This window comes from Athene cunicularia (genome assembly GCF_003259725.1).
Source record: "Athene cunicularia isolate RWA chromosome 1 unlocalized genomic scaffold, athCun1 chr1_part1, whole genome shotgun sequence".
NCBI classification, from domain to species: Eukaryota; Metazoa; Chordata; class Aves; order Strigiformes; family Strigidae; genus Athene; species Athene cunicularia.
The window spans coordinates 5,740,616-5,757,309 of NW_020799091.1; the positions used below are offsets into that span (position 1 = coordinate 5,740,616).

Below are 16,694 nucleotides of genomic sequence, written 5' to 3' on the forward strand. Positions count from 1 at the left end.
CTTTTTTTTTTTTTTTTTTTTTTTTTTCAAAGGAAACTGTCATTTTATGAAAGGTTTGTTCTGAAGCACAGGAAACCTTGTCTTGGCCTCTGAATGCTTCTTAGCTGTCACTTCTGAACACTTAGTAAAATTAACAGCACGTTCTGTGTACGTGGTTTTCTATGGGAAAAAATCCCGGGACAGGTTGAGTTACATGCCTGGTTGTCCAGAGGTGCAAAGCAGCCGGCGCGTGCTTGTGATCCTGCTCTGATTCTGACAGATTGTGCGTTGGTCTGCAGGACCTGGCCTGCGTGTTTAAACTGAAACTTCACCTCAGGGTTTGGGGCTTGCTGCTCTGCTCTTCTGCAGCTTAAGCTTCAGAAACATAATGAGAAGAACTGAGTGCCACATTTACTAATTTAATCTACTGTGCCCACTTTCAACTGTGTTTCTGTGCACTATTGAACCTGTCTTAGTTCTTTTTCTTGTTCCATTGGAAACACAATTAACAACCATAGGTGTTAACCCTAACATACCACCCATGGCGAATGCTCAGATCCAGACTGAGATGCTTATTTATGAATAAGAGGTTAAAATATATAGGCAAAAGTATAGTAAGACACTCAGTATCATCACTGAGCAGGCTTATATACTGACTTTTCTGTCTGACTTAATGGTTTCTAGTTTTCACTTGTTAACATAAACATCGCTCACATAGAGAAGGCTGCAGCAATTATTTTGTCTTCTCTGTGCACAGCAATCTGTGCTGAATATTTTATTCTCTCTGGATTTTGGACAGCTGCCTTTGAGGCAGATATTCCTAGCTGAGAAGTTTGGGAGAGCTGTGATTGTATTTTGGGTATATTACAAAAAACAGTCACGATACTATTGTACAGCAAAGCCAGAAGTACTCAAGAACATTTTTTTTTTCCCATACATCTAAATAACTATTGCAAAGGTCATTAATTACTAACAATTGCAGCATGTAGAGTGTTTCAGAGCTTTTTTTTGAGAAAAAGATATAATTTTGCTCAGGTATGTACCTGCTTAGTAATGGTTCCTGCCTCAAAGAGCTTACAACCTAGATGCACAGATGATCATAGGATTGTTGAATAATTCAGGCTGGAAGGGACCTCAAAAAATTATCTAAGACAAATAGAAGGGATTCGCTGAAGCTCAAGAATCAAGACAGGTTAATAACAGAAACTGTATTTCTTGCTGCCTACTTTGGTACATGTTCTACTGGAGTATGCTGCTTTTAATAGATTTAGGAATATTTATCAACTGCAGGCATTTGGCAGAAGACTGCTTCCCTGGCTTGCACTGCACCATTTCACTGCCTGGTTGGAGCAGAGAACCTGTTCTCTTCTGTGGTAACTCTTGCTGTTGGGTTGGCATCTATGTTTCTCATGCACCAAAAGCTCATGTTTGAAAACCTTGCCACAGGGCTCCAAAATTTCACCTTGACCTGACATATCTTGGTGTTATCCCTGCCAATTGCAAAAAAATCTTGAAAAAAAAAGTTGAATCTCATGCCACCTTTATTAGACCCAAGGCAAATATGTGTGGAGCCCTGGGGATGAGATACAACTGAACTGGGAAAGGGATTTTTAACTGCTGCTGCACTGAGGGATGCTAATGGGGACAGGTTTGAGCTCACCATGACTGTAAAGCTAGGTACCAGCTTGATAACTGGAGATCTGCCATTTCTCACCTAGGGTCTGTGCCATAGTCCTGCTTTAGTTGAAAACTCACCCAATTTCAACTTAAGGCTTTTTTTCTTCTCTTACTTTTTATTTTCTCTCTCTTATAATGGCTGTTTTACTCAATATGGAAACATTTTACTTGAAAAAAACCCAAGACATAGTTGCGTTTGGTGAAGTATGTTATTTAACCTCTCTTTGGACTGCTTCCCTGGGCAGGGCCTTTAAAGCTCTACTGGCAGGCTGGTACAATCTCTGTTCACTTTCCTGCTACTTCTACTGTGTGAATCAGTTTTCCTTCTTGAACAACATCCTGCGCAATCCTCCCTACTCCTATCTAATAATTCAGACCAGATGGCTGAAGCTGACCCAGCATAATCTGCTCCCCAGGATATAAATGATGCCATTTAGACGTACGCTGTAATGTTCCCTTAGTTAAAAAAAAAAAAGGACTTGCAGCAAGACCCTGTAACAATTGACTTTATTTTGATTTGCAGTGTTCTGCCAGACGGTAGCCATTTGTGCTGGGTTATACAACATGAAAAGGTACATATCAGACACTATCCTACACATAGACAAAAACACTGCCCCAAATTTCCCGGAAAGGAAACAGCTTGTGTTTTTGTGTTGCCTTAGACCCCCATTCCACCTTGTCCCTGAATGCCCTGGAGAAACAGATGGGAGGTTTACCGCAAAGCAAGTCAGGGCACTGGCACAGCATAGGAAAAATGAATTCCATGGCTAAGGACCTCTAGAAGGAGGAGAAAAAAACCTTTTCTTTTTATCCTACAGATTTATTTTTTTTTTTCCCAATTCTGAGTTTGAGTCTACGAAAATATGATGCACAGAGAACTCATGTCTTGGATAATGGGATTCTACATTAATGGTGTTACAGTTAATTGCAAAAATGTATAGCTGTCTGCAGAAGCAACAGAAAATTACTGCAGATACCAGAATATTGGTGCCATTTCTAAATGATCTTAAGACATCATCTACACAGAGTGAAGAGGGGTGGCAGCAAGATGTATGTCACAAGGAAATCCTCTCTCATTGCTAAGCACAGCTGAACATAACAGCTTTAGGAACAGCCGTCAGCACAGTGTACTCTCTTCCTGGAGGTTGAGGTATGCTGTGGTGGGTGGGCGTCTGCAAGTTCAGTGGACTTTGGATAAAGTTTAGTGCATGGAATAGTTTGCACTTCTCTCTTACAAGTGGCCACAGGTACCATCAAGTCGCTGGGAAAGCAACATATGGAGTACAGCTTCAGACTAAGAAACGTACAGCATTATCCTTTTAAGCCTAATTGTTTGTGTTCTATAAAATATAGATGGTATCAGAAAGCCTGGCATCAGCTTATTTGTTACCGGAATACAAACTTTCCTCTTCCTCCCCCCCTTATTGTTTTAAATGCAAAAGAGGTACAAGAGATTTTTCTTTCGACTTCTACCTCTGGTTTCATTTATGCCCCCCTGTCTTCTGAATCCTGTTTGGTGCCCTGCAAAGCTATCCTCACTGCATAGCTACACTGTAAACCTGTGCCAGCTCAAGTTCAGCCTCTGCATTTTTTACCTTACTGCCTTGAAAAACCCATCTTTTGATAGTCTCACTTCCTAACCCTTGAGCATCAATTCAGTACATGCAAAGTACAGCTACAGGTTAGCTGGTGTTATAGAGATGTATCGGGGTAATCCCAGCTGCTCGGTGCACTGGGACACATGTGCCTCGATAGCTAAATTTCTAAATGTACGTGAAAGTACTGAGATGCTTTTGGTACCTGCCAGCGCTTCTCTGTGTAGGTGAAAATCATTCACATGCCAAAGGTATCTCATATACTTCAGACTTGGGGCTGCCAGCTGGATTTTGATGATTTACACAGCTGAAGATGGGTCAGTAGTAGAGAGGGCACCAAATGCATAAATAGGAGCAAATGATGCTCACCTGTCCTTATGACTTTAAATTGGGCCAGTAAGCATCTAGTGTAGGGAGAAAGTTTGGAGGGGTGAGGGGCTCTTGTTTTGTTCCTAGCATACCAGGGAATTGTTCCAGATTTGCTCATGCAGCTGTATCTTGACTTCCCTGCAAAGAGGACTTTTTAAAATGGAATAACATTGTCCTGAAGCCCCTGTGAGTTATTGATCCCAAAAGGATGGATATACCTGGTGTGCTCGCTTGTGGGCTTCCACATTTCAACCCTGCTGGTTTGCTTCTCTTTGAGGACTTCTGCAATTTTCTCAGCCAACACTATATGGTTCTTAATGTTTGCTTTGCTTTGAAATGAAAGGTATGGAAGTGTATGTTATTATTATTCTCTTCCTTTAATCTTTACTCAAAAGTTAGTCCTCTCAGACCTTTAATCATCTGTCTTTGTCTGAATTCCCTTCAATTTACTTCTATCTTTCTGGGGCTGAAATGCTTACAGATGAATGAGGAATTGTATTGCTTTATCTTAGTTCTCCTCATTAGAATGCTGGTGAAAACCCATGGTCATAGAAGACAAAGTAGTTTAGGCTAGTCAACATTTTTGCCTTTTCATGTTATTTAACCCCTTTGTTATAAGAGTTGTTAAAGTGTTCCTATAACAAATGGATATTGTGATGCATATAAATTGGATCAGAAACTCCACTGGAATAATTGTTGCAGGACTGCAGCACCAATCCCTCAAAAGTCAGAAAGTGGCAGATTTAGGCAACCTATTCAGCTCTGTCAGATCATACATTTTTTTTTTTTTTCCTATGTGGTTGCTGTCTGAAAGAACTTTGCTCTTCTATGTGAATACAACATTGTGTCTTCTCCACTTCTGATTCTTTGGCCAAATTATTTTTGTTTAAATTTTCTTAAAAAAAAAAAAAAGTAAGAATGAGCACAACTCAAATTTGACCCCAAGTAATTATTTTTTTTTAAATGGTAGTAAGGAAAATAAGGCTTCACTGAGAAATTGATCCAACTTTAGTAAAGAGAAAGTCTCCCTGCATATCTATAAAGGTTAGACCTTGCTTGTTCTTGCACAGGTCTGTAAGAAAGGAGAAGGGAGGTCCTTAGAGTTTGCCTGCAGAGCACAGCTGCAGTGATGTATGGTATACTTGTCCATGGGCATTTGTAAAGTGATGCTGATGTGTTCTCTACCATGCTGTTGTAAAGAAAATTTGTTTTCCCACTCCTCAGTGATGGAATTACCCAAAATATATCATGATATCTTTAGGATTACTTCATATTAGAATATATAAATCATCTTGTGTGCAATTTATCTTTATACAGCAAAACTGACAAAGCATTCTTGCTAGGCTAAAGGAAGAGCAAGCAGAGTTTATTAAATAAAGTAAGTATTCTCTTAAGAAGTAAATGAACAAATTCAGTTGGACTGAAAATCCAGAGAGATTCGCAGACACTTTAAACAAGCATGAATTCATTGCTTAACAAAATGTTTGGGGTGGTACAGAGATTTGAACAGCTCATCTGGAGAGGTGCTTTGTGCTCACAGAGTTCATCAATAGTAATATTGCCATTTCCAAATGAAATCTGAACTTCCTTTCATGGAGGAGAGGGACTATAGTGCCAAGAAATACTCAGGACAGATTTAATTTATGTAAGATTTTAATCTCTCTGTTGAATTATCTTCCTGTAAGCCTCTGCTAGGCGACAGACTGTTATTTTGGTCATTTTAGATAACAATTGCCATGCTCTCACAACTACTTTTTATAGCCCTAGCTCCAAGCTTGATTCTGCATCTGCTTGATCCCATCACCTCTTTTCCTAGCCTCAGTGGTATTCATCCTTTTTCCCTTCCTAGTATGATTGCACCTCTCACATAATGGAGATAACACCATAGAGCAGTTTTTACTCGGAGCAAATTACAGATACTATTCTCTGCTAACCTTGATTGACTGCAAGTTGCTGGCTGCCCTTGTTCTATAGAAATGGCAAGTTTAGCTTATGGAATAACAAAGCAACCAACTAAGTGAATCCTCTGTGCTTTCTTCTGTAGCTTCTTAAGTACATTGAAATGCTCTTCTCTTCACACCAGTGATCATTATTCCAGTGAAAGCAACCCACGGCCTCCTCAGAATAGATAAGGACCTTTACCAAAGAGACTGAGTTTTTAATATTTATTTTGCACACATGCATACACATGCAAATGTGGCTCACGTTATTTTTAATGAAAAACGCCAGGGCAAGGCAGTCTTTAAAGTTAGAGTGAAAGCACTGTTCTGCTATTCCTTGACTGACTACTGTCAACCCATTAATACTCTGATAATGACAGCTATGCCAGCTGAATGCCACTGCCAGAGGGCAATTTCTAGTTTATTTCTGCAAAGTATTTATCTAGAGATAATTACATATTAGCCTGATATGTTTTACTTGCAGTTGCAATACAAATTGACCTGGCATCAAACCATGTATTACAACTGTTTGCAATTGTACTAGAAGTGTTCAAAATGACCATAAATTCCACAGATCAAAAGTGGAGAAATTTCCATTCTCATTGCAACTATTCTATAGTTTTTAATTTTAAAAGTAGGTCCTAGTTTTAATCGTGGAATGAAATATTCTTAGCAACATGAAATATAAATTCTTGCAAATGAATGTGTGAAATAGAAGCTCGTATCTACTTCCTATGGATCAGTTATTAATGTTAAAGTTAAAATTTCTGATTAATTTTCCCCATTGTATGTGAGAAATAGAATCACAGAATGGTCTGGATTGGAAGGCACCTTAAAGACCATCTAGTTCACCCCCCTGCTAGGGTCTCACCAGAGCAGTAGAGGGGCAGAATCACCTCCCTCAACTTGATTGCTACTGTTCTTCTGATATAGTTGGCTCTCTGGGCTGTGGGTGCACATTGCCAGCTCATGTTCAGTTTTCCATCCACTGGCACCCCCAAGTCATTCTCTTCAGGGCTGCTCTCAATCCACTCATCACCCAGCCTGTAGTTGTGCTTGGGTTTGGCCCAACCCATGTGCAGGACCTTGCACTTGGCCTTGTTAACTTCATGAGGTTTGCACTGTCCCACCTCTCCAGCCTGTCCAGGTCCCTCTGGTGTATCAGGGGCTGGAGGTCAACATAATGATGGGGAAAGCTGTAAAAGAAGAGATGTTCATTTTCTATTGTTACTATAGAGGGGGATGTGGCTCAGATCTGGCTGGAGATTTAATGTGAGCATGAGCACAGACCAAGTTCGCTACTTTTGACTGGACCTTGAAAGATGCAGAACACCACGGTTTGTCTGCTGTGTGCCTCTCTGTGCTGCCTCCTCCTCCTTCAGTTCTGCTTGTCACATGCAATCCAGTTCAGTCTCCTGTCGTGTGAGACAGTATGCAACAGAAAATGCAGATGTATCTCATAGGTTATTTATTATAGTTAGAACCGATGTCTTCCTGCCCCAGGTGTGGTATCTGACCCTGTGTGACAAAATCCTTGGCTGCCTCTGAAGTTCAGACACAACTCCAATATTTTCCTCTTTGCCACACAGGCTCTATAGGTAATGTTGGAAGATTTTTCTCTTCTGACTGAAGAAGCTTTCCTGGGGAACATAGTCTTTATTTTTAGACATGCTGGAACATTTTGGGGTGTCTGGGCTCCTGATACTGTCAGGTATGGGTTTATCACAGCTTCCATTAGGAAATGCTTTCTGATTGTCTGGTTACCTTGGGGCTACTATTAATTCAATCCAATTTCAGATAACATGCAAACAGAACATTTCTTCACAAAATAGAAATAAACCCCACAGTCACAAATGTTTATGAAAGACATTTTGTGAGTACAATAAGCTTGATTTTTTCCTATAATTTCTTCACCTAATACCAGCAAGGTTTCTCTGTCCTTTTCTTTGCCTTTCCTGACACTTGCCTGTTGATGGTCATGCCTTCCCACATTCTTTATGTCTTAGGTAGCACCCATTGGAGAGACACACTCATTGAAAGCATGATAGTTTTTATAAACAGTTCCTCTTTTGAAATCCCAGGGTGTATCCAGGTAGATGCAATCCTTCTCCCTGGAATGGTTTTCTTATCCACGAGAAAGCTTGCCCATTGCTCTTAATTAAAATGTGATGGTTTTTTCTTCTTTGGTGAGTCAGATATCTCTGTTAGACAGTACGTTACCTCCCATGCGACTATCTGTCTAAAAACTTCTTGCCCCAAGGAAGGGAAACACTTTTTTTTTTTCCCCCCTCTCCTTAGGTCATTACATGCACAGTTTTCAGTGGAAGTAGTTTTGCTGTTGGACCTTTTATGGCTGTTCATACCCCATGGAAATAAGTGTGATAGAAACATCCGAACAGGATATTAAGACCTGGCTTATTACTTACTTTTGGTTCAAACCAAATGTTAACCAGTCACTTCTGAATGACAACAGTTTGAAGTGGTGATCACAAATGATTCCTTCAAGTTGTGCATCCCACTTGAAAAAAAATTCCCAAGTGCACCTGCGGATATGGCTGTGAGTAGCTCAGGTTCCTGGGATGGATGTCTGACAACGAGCTTCTCTTAAGGGATTTTACATCTGCAAATTTCTAGTTTGCCAGTTAAAATGATCTGTGGCTTACTTTTCTCTGTGTAAGGGTCTGTTCTACATATATTGCTCAGGTGTGCATGGAATGTGTTTTTTTGAAACTCTTCTTATAAATATTGTTCCTTTACTTCTTTGAAATTACTCATAAGGACCTCTTTAAAATGAGAGTATACCTCAAGAATCTCATTGACATTTAAGAAACAAATTTGCATATCGGTGCTTTCTCATAGAAATGTAATATGTGTTTATCATTATGATGGTAATGTATAAGTATATATCAGCCAAAGAAAACCACCAGGTATTCAAAAGTCAACATGTCAAATAATGTCATTTACTTGTTCCTTTTTACAAACAGATATTCAAGAATTTTATGAAGTGACACTGCTGAATTCCCAGAAAAGCTATGAGCAAAAAATAGAAGAAGCAAATCAAGTTGCAGAGAAATGGGAGAAGACAACATCTGCTACAGACCATGAAAATCTGCAGAAAAACCAAGAGGTAATTTAACAGATTAAGAATTAAAATATATATAATCAGTGAGATGTCTCAAGCCTGAGAAAGGCAATGCAATGATTTACAAGATTGAAATAATGTCCTTAATTAAGGAATTAGATAAGGATATGGAAGATGTATAGTGTTATCCCTCTGACCTTGAATATGTCACTAACTTCTTCATCCTTTCAATCACCATCTGTCAAAGGGGAAGTAAAATTTTTCTTTTTCTTGTCCTTGGTGTACTTTACCTGATACTTGGTGGCTGTGATTACCCCAAAAGAGAATGTATCTCCTCCACTTGCTAATAACCACTGAGGTTATAAATACTCCAGGGATTGTATCCTGTGTAAAAATTTTAATAGGACTTTTCATATTTCTGGAACTGACATTAGACTGAACTTTTCCATAGCTCAAGTGCACAGAGATATCAACCAAAATGGTCTCTGTATTAGGAACAGATCTGTAGAAGAAGGTTATACACCTTTGCTTTTCTTCTGTAACCAGTGGAAGGATTCAAAACCTTGCTTTGAATCCTTTTGTCACCACTGGCTCTAATCTGCCTCTGCCTGCCTCGAGATTATTATTAACTAAATTAGCAATCTAAACTATTTGTCTCCCACCATCTTTGTACTTCAAAGACAAAACCAAAGCCCACAGAACCAAGCAATGAATTTCTCTGTTCTTAAACAGTGAGACAGAAATAGAGTGAGCATGGACTGCAAACTGCAAATCTCCAGACCAAAATCAAAGATGAGGGAAACGTATAAAAATTTCCATTGTTGTTATGGTTTGAAAGGAATGTCAAGTTTTAAAAGTTGTTCTAAAGCACTTTCCATAGGCATGACTATTTTTAAGAGCTTTCCTCTTTTTTTTTTTTTTCAGATGTCAAACCCAGAAACAAATTGTAGTTCTAGATGACATTTTATATGTGATTCTTTAAAAAGATAAATCAGAATTGCAGGCATCTAGAGCAAAACTCTCTGAAGAAATGAAGACGTTTACTGTAAAAATTAATTAGCAAAAGCAGCTTGCAGAATTAATGAGAGCAAGCATTCTGATATTGAGTGAAATCAGAACAAATGAGTCTTAACATTAGTGTAGGATATATCCCATGAATGATTTAATATTTGAGTCCCAACTTAAAGACACTGCTAGCTAGTCTCTGTCTCTTTTTTTTTTTTTTTCACAAAGCTATGCACTTTTAAATGGTGAAAGTGTATTCCAGCATTTTCTTCTTCAAGCACCTGAGAAAGTCAGTGGATCACATAAACTCTTTTCATTCTGGCCTCGTCTGACCCTCAACCACATCTTTCTTAAACTCATTGCTGTCGAAGAGGTGTGCTGCTACTCTTGTCCAGGGGAATTTAAACTCCAAGTTCTATGCTGAGAATAATAGACTATATAGGGCTAACTCCAAACTTTGCTCATCTTATGAAAATTATGTTCTGATTTAAAGCAAAACAATAGAAAACTATTGCATAGAACATGGAACAGTCATTTCAAGCCAAGGTGCTGGCAGTCAACGTGATTGAGTCCAGCATTTTCAAGTTTGCTGTCTATCCATAAATTTCATCAGTCTAGTGGGTGCACAAGAGGTTTAGTCCCTTTAAAAATCATATATTTTTTTTAAGGGTCCAGCTGCATGCAAAGCAGACTGGAAGCGTAGGCTTTTGGTGTTTTTCCTTTCAACAGCACAATGTACTATCGGCAGATCCAAGTCAGAACTGATTAACACATGCTGAATGTACCAGCTGCTGTACAAATCCAATACAGTACATTGCTTTCTATGAGAAATTGCCTTATGAAAATGTAACTGGATAATCTAATACGTCACATAAATTCTTATTCATGGTCTATTCCTTATGGGAAATGATGGTTTTGTACTTTTCTTTTCCATCCTCAATTACATGTTCCAAATGTGGAAAGAAAATCCTCCTCTTTTACATGCAGTGTTCCTCTGCAATAAAAGCCCAAGTTTGATCATTCAGTCCAGAGGCCACCTCCCTTTCAGGCCTTCCACTTGAAACCTTCCTTGACTGTCTATATGTTAATTTCCTCTATAAATTGGTTCTTTTTCTGTATTTTTGTTCCAATCTTAATTGCTGATAAAAAAAAGGAAAGCTGCTTCCACTGTCCAGGTCAGGTATCCTGCAACCTCTCCTTTGTACAGATATATTGCTTTTCCAAAAGTGTAGACTTCTAGATAACAGAAAAGCTTTTAGATTTTTGTTTGCAACACTGTCCAATTTTACCTTACAGAGATGGCTGACCTCTAAACTCTCACCTGCATCTGTGATCAGCATAGTGGTTTGTGACAAACTGATGCTAGATCTTACAGTTTACTGGGACTGGATCTTCATCAGTTAAGAGACATGAAAGTATCATGACCCATCCTATAACCTCCCATCATTCTCAGGGAGTGCCTGAGAAGAGAGACATCTCCCAAACTCAGAGACTGTAATTTTGAATGGCCTTTGTAAAAGCAAGTGAAAAGTCAGGGTAATATGTTAGCTCACTGTATGTGCCAGAAGCAGTTGCATCCAAATTTTCAGCATGAATGACCCCACATAGCACCCCATGGCTACAAACAATGGAATTAACAAAACATGTTGGTGTTCACTGGTAATTACTGCTTTTATATTTTTTCTCCCCATTTTTTTTTTTTTTACTTGTATTCTTCTGGTTAAACTGTGCTGCTCAGGTACTGACCCTGAAGGAGCTCCTTGTCCTCATGAAATCAGTAAATATTTTGGTATGCCCAATGCATTTAAACACCATATCCAATAGCTTTGTTGGTCATTTGAATAATAAGTGACGTCAATGTTTCCAGATGCGAAATGCAATATTACCTACCATCATATTATTGCATTTCACCCTGTACAGAAGCTGAGTATATATGGCAATGTATCTGGCAGAGATGTAAATATCGTAGACCAAAATAATTTCAGTTGGTAGGTATTAGTGAATAATAAAGACAAATATGAGGGGGTTTTGTGTATGTGAATCTATCCCCCCCTTGTTTTTCGTCCCGTAAATCCAACTTGACAAAATCAATTTAAATGGGTGGATATTCAGAATCAATGAAACAGTGTTTGGGGCAGCTTCAGTAGTCACTAAAAATGCTTACTAGGCTCTACTCGTGAAGGCTCTTATGTGTTTTATATTTTCATACAGCAATCAGAGAATGTGACATCAGATAATAAATGAAAAAGTCCAACGTGTTAGTTGTGATGTAGGAACTCCAGAATGTAGCTCTGAAGAAGATCTAAAAAAAGTCTTGTCCATTCTCTTGCTCTAGGGCAAATCAATTCCATTCGAAGTATTCCTGGCATGTTTGTCTAATCTGTTCTTTAAAACCTTTCATGGTGAAAAGCCAACAACTTCTCCAGGTAACTTATTCCCTCATCGACAGAAAGTCTTCCCTGATGACAAACAGAAGTTTCTCTAATTGCCATTATAACCCACTAGTTTTTGTTCCATTCACAGTAGAACAGTTTATTCAGTCCTGTTCCAAAAAGCACTTAAACATATGTTTAACTAGTCATATATGACCTTCCAGTTTCTTTGCCTTTCTCTTGCTCTTTTAAAATTACTTTTGTGACCTGCTCTTCCTCAACAGTGTTGTCATTTTAGGTAATATGCCCATGTAACAACAAATGCTGGGTCCTAATGGAAAAATCTGGTCTTCTGGGAAAGAAAATACTTAGTTGGCTTAGACTCTTCCCAAAGGAGCTGTACTTAGAGGTATGGAGTATTTTAGTTTCCAGAACAAAAAGTCTTGTGGCACTGTGGAAGGCAATTAGTCTTGACAACACAGACACTGTATATCTCTCTGTATCTCCATGTATATAAAAAAAATTCCTGGAAACTACCCTGCAAGATTTGTTTATTAATGAAAACACTAACTCAGGATTTGGTAACTGCAGGTTTTAATTCCTTGCTCTTCTGGGTACGTCTCGAAGGACTGTATTGTGAGATTTCAGAGGAGAACTGAGTCACAAAAGGGAAGGGGGAATTATAGTGTCTGAGGTATCTCATTGTATCCAGATATCAGTTAAGGACCATATCTTATGGTGCACTGCATGGGAAGAAATTATTATCCAGGATTAAGATCCATAAAAAAGAGAACACATCTATAAACTAACAAGTAATGAACTCCAAAAATGGGGCAAGATATCATTCCCTTAAAATCCACCTCATTAAGACATAGATACCTTATTCCAATTAAGGTTCAGGACCATGGTCACTTTTCTGTAAATAAGACCACCTCTAGAATTTTCTTGCAATGTGTGTAAAGGCATTGCTGATACAATTTTTCTTATGCAGAAGGTATTTGGTTAATGTGTTTTCCAAGGATGTGGAAATCCATATTCAGTTCCCTTCTTGACTGCGGAGGAGCTGATAGTGCTCCTCTCACCCATGAGAGTGCACTATGCATTATGCCAGCAGGTATTATTTTGCTTTTTCTTGTTGGGAAGTTTCCACTTTATATGGAATAATTAAATATTTATTGGGACAGAGTGCTGATGCATGACTCAGTAGCCTAGAGTTTATAATTACTACTGCTCTGAGTATTAAAGTATAGCGTATCTTGTCATCTTTGGCATACCCAATCATCCATCCCCAGCCAAGTGTACAAACATCAGTGTTGAAGAGTCCTAAGATACAAAGCCCTTCTCCCTGTTTTCTCTCGATCTTTTCCACCTCCACATTGTTGCCACCATGTATGTGCAAATATGGAAGGGGGAGAATTTAAGAGAAAATATTAAGAATTCCACTCCAAATGGCTAGTGTGTAAAGCACTGTCACAGGAGCCATATTTTCTTTGCTCTCGAACTGCATTGAGGGGATTCAGGATGCTGCGTTCAGCAGGAGACCTGGTGGCATGTAGGGGAGATGATACCTGAGCAGGTTGTGAAGTTATGCCAGGAATATGTTGTTTGAGGATGCTGACAGTGCTTAGACATTGAGCTGATTGATATGGTCCAGACAAGGTCATTTGGGAACAAACACATGCCAGGTAGCTACCTTGGGAACATGGCTGTGGGGAGCTGACACTACAAAGATAATGTGCCTTCAGAGTTTCAGAGAATCTCAACTATTTTTAAGCTGAGTCATTTCAAGTCACAGTAACAAAGCACCCACACTGGCTTAAACCAAGCAACAATTACCTTCTCCTTGTACCTGGCTCCCAGCAAGGGCCAGGAGCAGATGCTTAGGGAAGAGTAAGAAAAGGGCAAGCCTGTGTAATGGGTGCTTTAGCTGTTTTGCAAGTCTAATCTTAATTTCTTTGGAGGAGAAGCACAGAAAGTGCTCAGTGCTGGGAAACTCAGCATTACCTTATTTTGTAAACATTCAGCATGGTATTCAGCGCAGCTAGCATGCTGACTGGGGATGTGCCCAATCTGCTGCCGAAAATCATGAAGACAGGGTTTATTTGTAATTTTGCCTCTGCCAAAGAGCTTCATTACTTCTTTGGACCAAGCTTCATAAGACCAGTATTCACAGCTTGGAAGCATTTTCTTGAAATTAAGGCTCTTAAATTGTCCCTATTGGAGAGAGAAGACTGATTTCTTCTCACCCCTAGGAAATGTGAGATAGGGATTCAGCTGGAAGTGGTTTAAATTCAGATCTTCTGCTGCTCAGAAGAGTGCTCTCACCCTACCATGTTCCAGATAAGGCTGGGGAAAGGTACTCTCCATCTCTGCTGTTAAAATTTTGCGATTGTGCGGCTGAGTTAGCGGGTTATGGAGTCTGAGAGTGGGTGTGTAGGTCTGAGCCTGGCTCCTCAGCTTAGCAAATGGTCACTGGCCTTGGAACAAAGCATTCCTCCCGCGCAGGGCTCTGCATTGCGTTAAACAGTCACTGGATAAAGGATGCCTCTCGATTAAATGTTGTGTACATAGATACAATTAAAACTGTGTGATGCTCAGAAAATACAATAATGGAGAACATAAAAGTACCTAGATGGAGATATCCATCTGGTAAAACAAAAATTGAATTGCTCTTTAGCTATGACAATAGTAACACTGCTTGAAGCTACAGGCTTGTGCTCAGCTCCAGACACTCATTAAAAGACATAAATTTGCCCTTGTTTTAACCTCTATTTTCATTAGTTTGGTCTCCAGTGCTACTTATTTCTGGTCAGCAGTGTTTTGACCTTTATTCAGATGGAAAATTGAGGTGAAAGAAAAGAACACTCAGCTGTCACGCTTACGTATAAATCTGGTAGCCAAAGGTCTGTTTGTCCCTGTATCATAGCATGAAAAGACTATTTACTTATAGGGCATATGGTGCAGATACTTCTGGCATATTGAACAAGAATAATTTGCAATTACTGTGCAAGTTTGGTCATCACATACCAATCTCACATGCACAGCCTACATCCACTGCAGTGTGATATCATTGCTTTAAGATGGTCCCCAAAGGTTCCGGTTCTTCATTTAATTCCTGTTGTTCTGTGCATTTCTTACGTTTAGAGGCTCATTTTGCAAAGACAGTCAATCGCAGCGTGCAAAATGAATCCTCCTATTTCTGCTTGCTTCAGGAATGTCTGCTATCCTCGTACCCAGCTATTATAAACATCGTAATTACTTCTCTGTCCTTTAAGTGCTGGCTTGTTAAAAGTTCCCGTAGTAAAACCCTTACTTAAAAATCTGCCTGGAGCAATTATCAAACCATTAATCTGTTTCACACTAACAGCTTGTCTAAAAAACATGGACCTTCAAGAGCCTTCTATATGTCCCTATTAAAATTCAGTCTCTTTGGATTTTTTTTTGTTTGTTTTCTTTGTAACTGGTTACAGCTTAATGTGTATGGCTTGGTTTACTCCCAGGAGCCGAATCTGATTCTGTTTAAGTGATTATACTTAATATGCAAGAGTCATTAGGTGTGATCAACCATAATGTTTCATTAGAAGGTTTCAAAACATTCAGATTTATGTGTCTCTTTATTCACTAGATTTAGCTCCTACAGTATACATTTATCTGATCAAATGCAGTTTGTGTCTGTGGGTTGATTTTGTACCAGAGCCAATTCCCATGTAATTCTATTTGGCACTAAGTTCTCCTTCAAGAAGGCAGCAGTCTTTTTAAGGGGTACAGTATAAGTGACATCTTGGTTTGTGTTTTGCTAGTTGTGTTTCTTTTGCACCCAGGGATGTGTAACAACCATAACAAGATTAATTGTTTAACAGTACAGAAGCTTGGCTTTTTTTTTTTTTTTTTTATATACATTAACTTTACAATTTTATTTTCTGTGCATTAATAAGGTATGCTTTACTTGTGTGGAGATTATTTTATACACTTGCCTTCTCAAATGGTTTGACTAATGTTTAGAAATGGGTAACTGCAAAGACACTGTGTTATTAAAAACCTTATTTATGACTAGCTGCAGCTAAATGTCTTACCCGTACCGGGTATCCATACTGGGTCTCTATTTATAAATTTGTTATTTGTTCTGTAGCTTGTCAATAACTTGAGTGCCAGTGCATCTGTTAAATGTCACTTTAGAGTTGCTTCTGAGCGTGTTTTAATCTGGTCAGGCCAACGTTTCCATTTTAAACCAAGTTGTGTGTATACAGAACAGTGTCATCCTGTGGACAGAAATGCTCCAGGCACAGTGCAGTATTCTGGCCTCCATATCCCGCATCCCGACAGGAGAGTTTTCTGATGAAGTTGTGATGCTGAGAGTAGGGCAATATGCATGTCATGGCACTCTAAACAGACCATTTCTGTCCCACTGGGCAAGTCTTAGACCTTGACGTCGTTCTGCTTTTGGTGTCTCTTTGTGTTTGCATAGATTTAGACATGCTCATGAAAAAAGACTTCTCCTTTGTTGCCTGTCACTTTAAGATCACCATCATATTAGTGTGCCTCTTCTGATGGGGAGATTTGGTTTAGTTTAATAATAGTTTATTTAGTCTAGTAATTGTTTTCTACTGACATTGGTGGGAGGAGGAACAGAACTGGGATCTCTGCATTAAACAGCCTAAACCAGATCACCAATGAT

At 39.0% G+C, this 16,694-nt stretch overlaps 1 protein-coding gene across 11 annotated transcripts in view; it reads left to right on the top strand.

The window, feature by feature from the left end:
* Positions 1-16,694, top strand: part of DLG2 (discs large MAGUK scaffold protein 2) — a 1,035,190-nt gene that overhangs the window by 120,900 nt on the left and 897,596 nt on the right. For all 11 annotated transcript variants that reach the window (XM_026841744.1, XM_026841762.1, XM_026841771.1 and 8 more), the window contains exon 4: positions 8,545-8,687. In XM_026841744.1, coding sequence (XP_026697545.1) covers positions 8,545-8,687 — 143 coding nt within the window. The remainder of the gene's footprint in view (positions 1-8,544; positions 8,688-16,694) is intronic.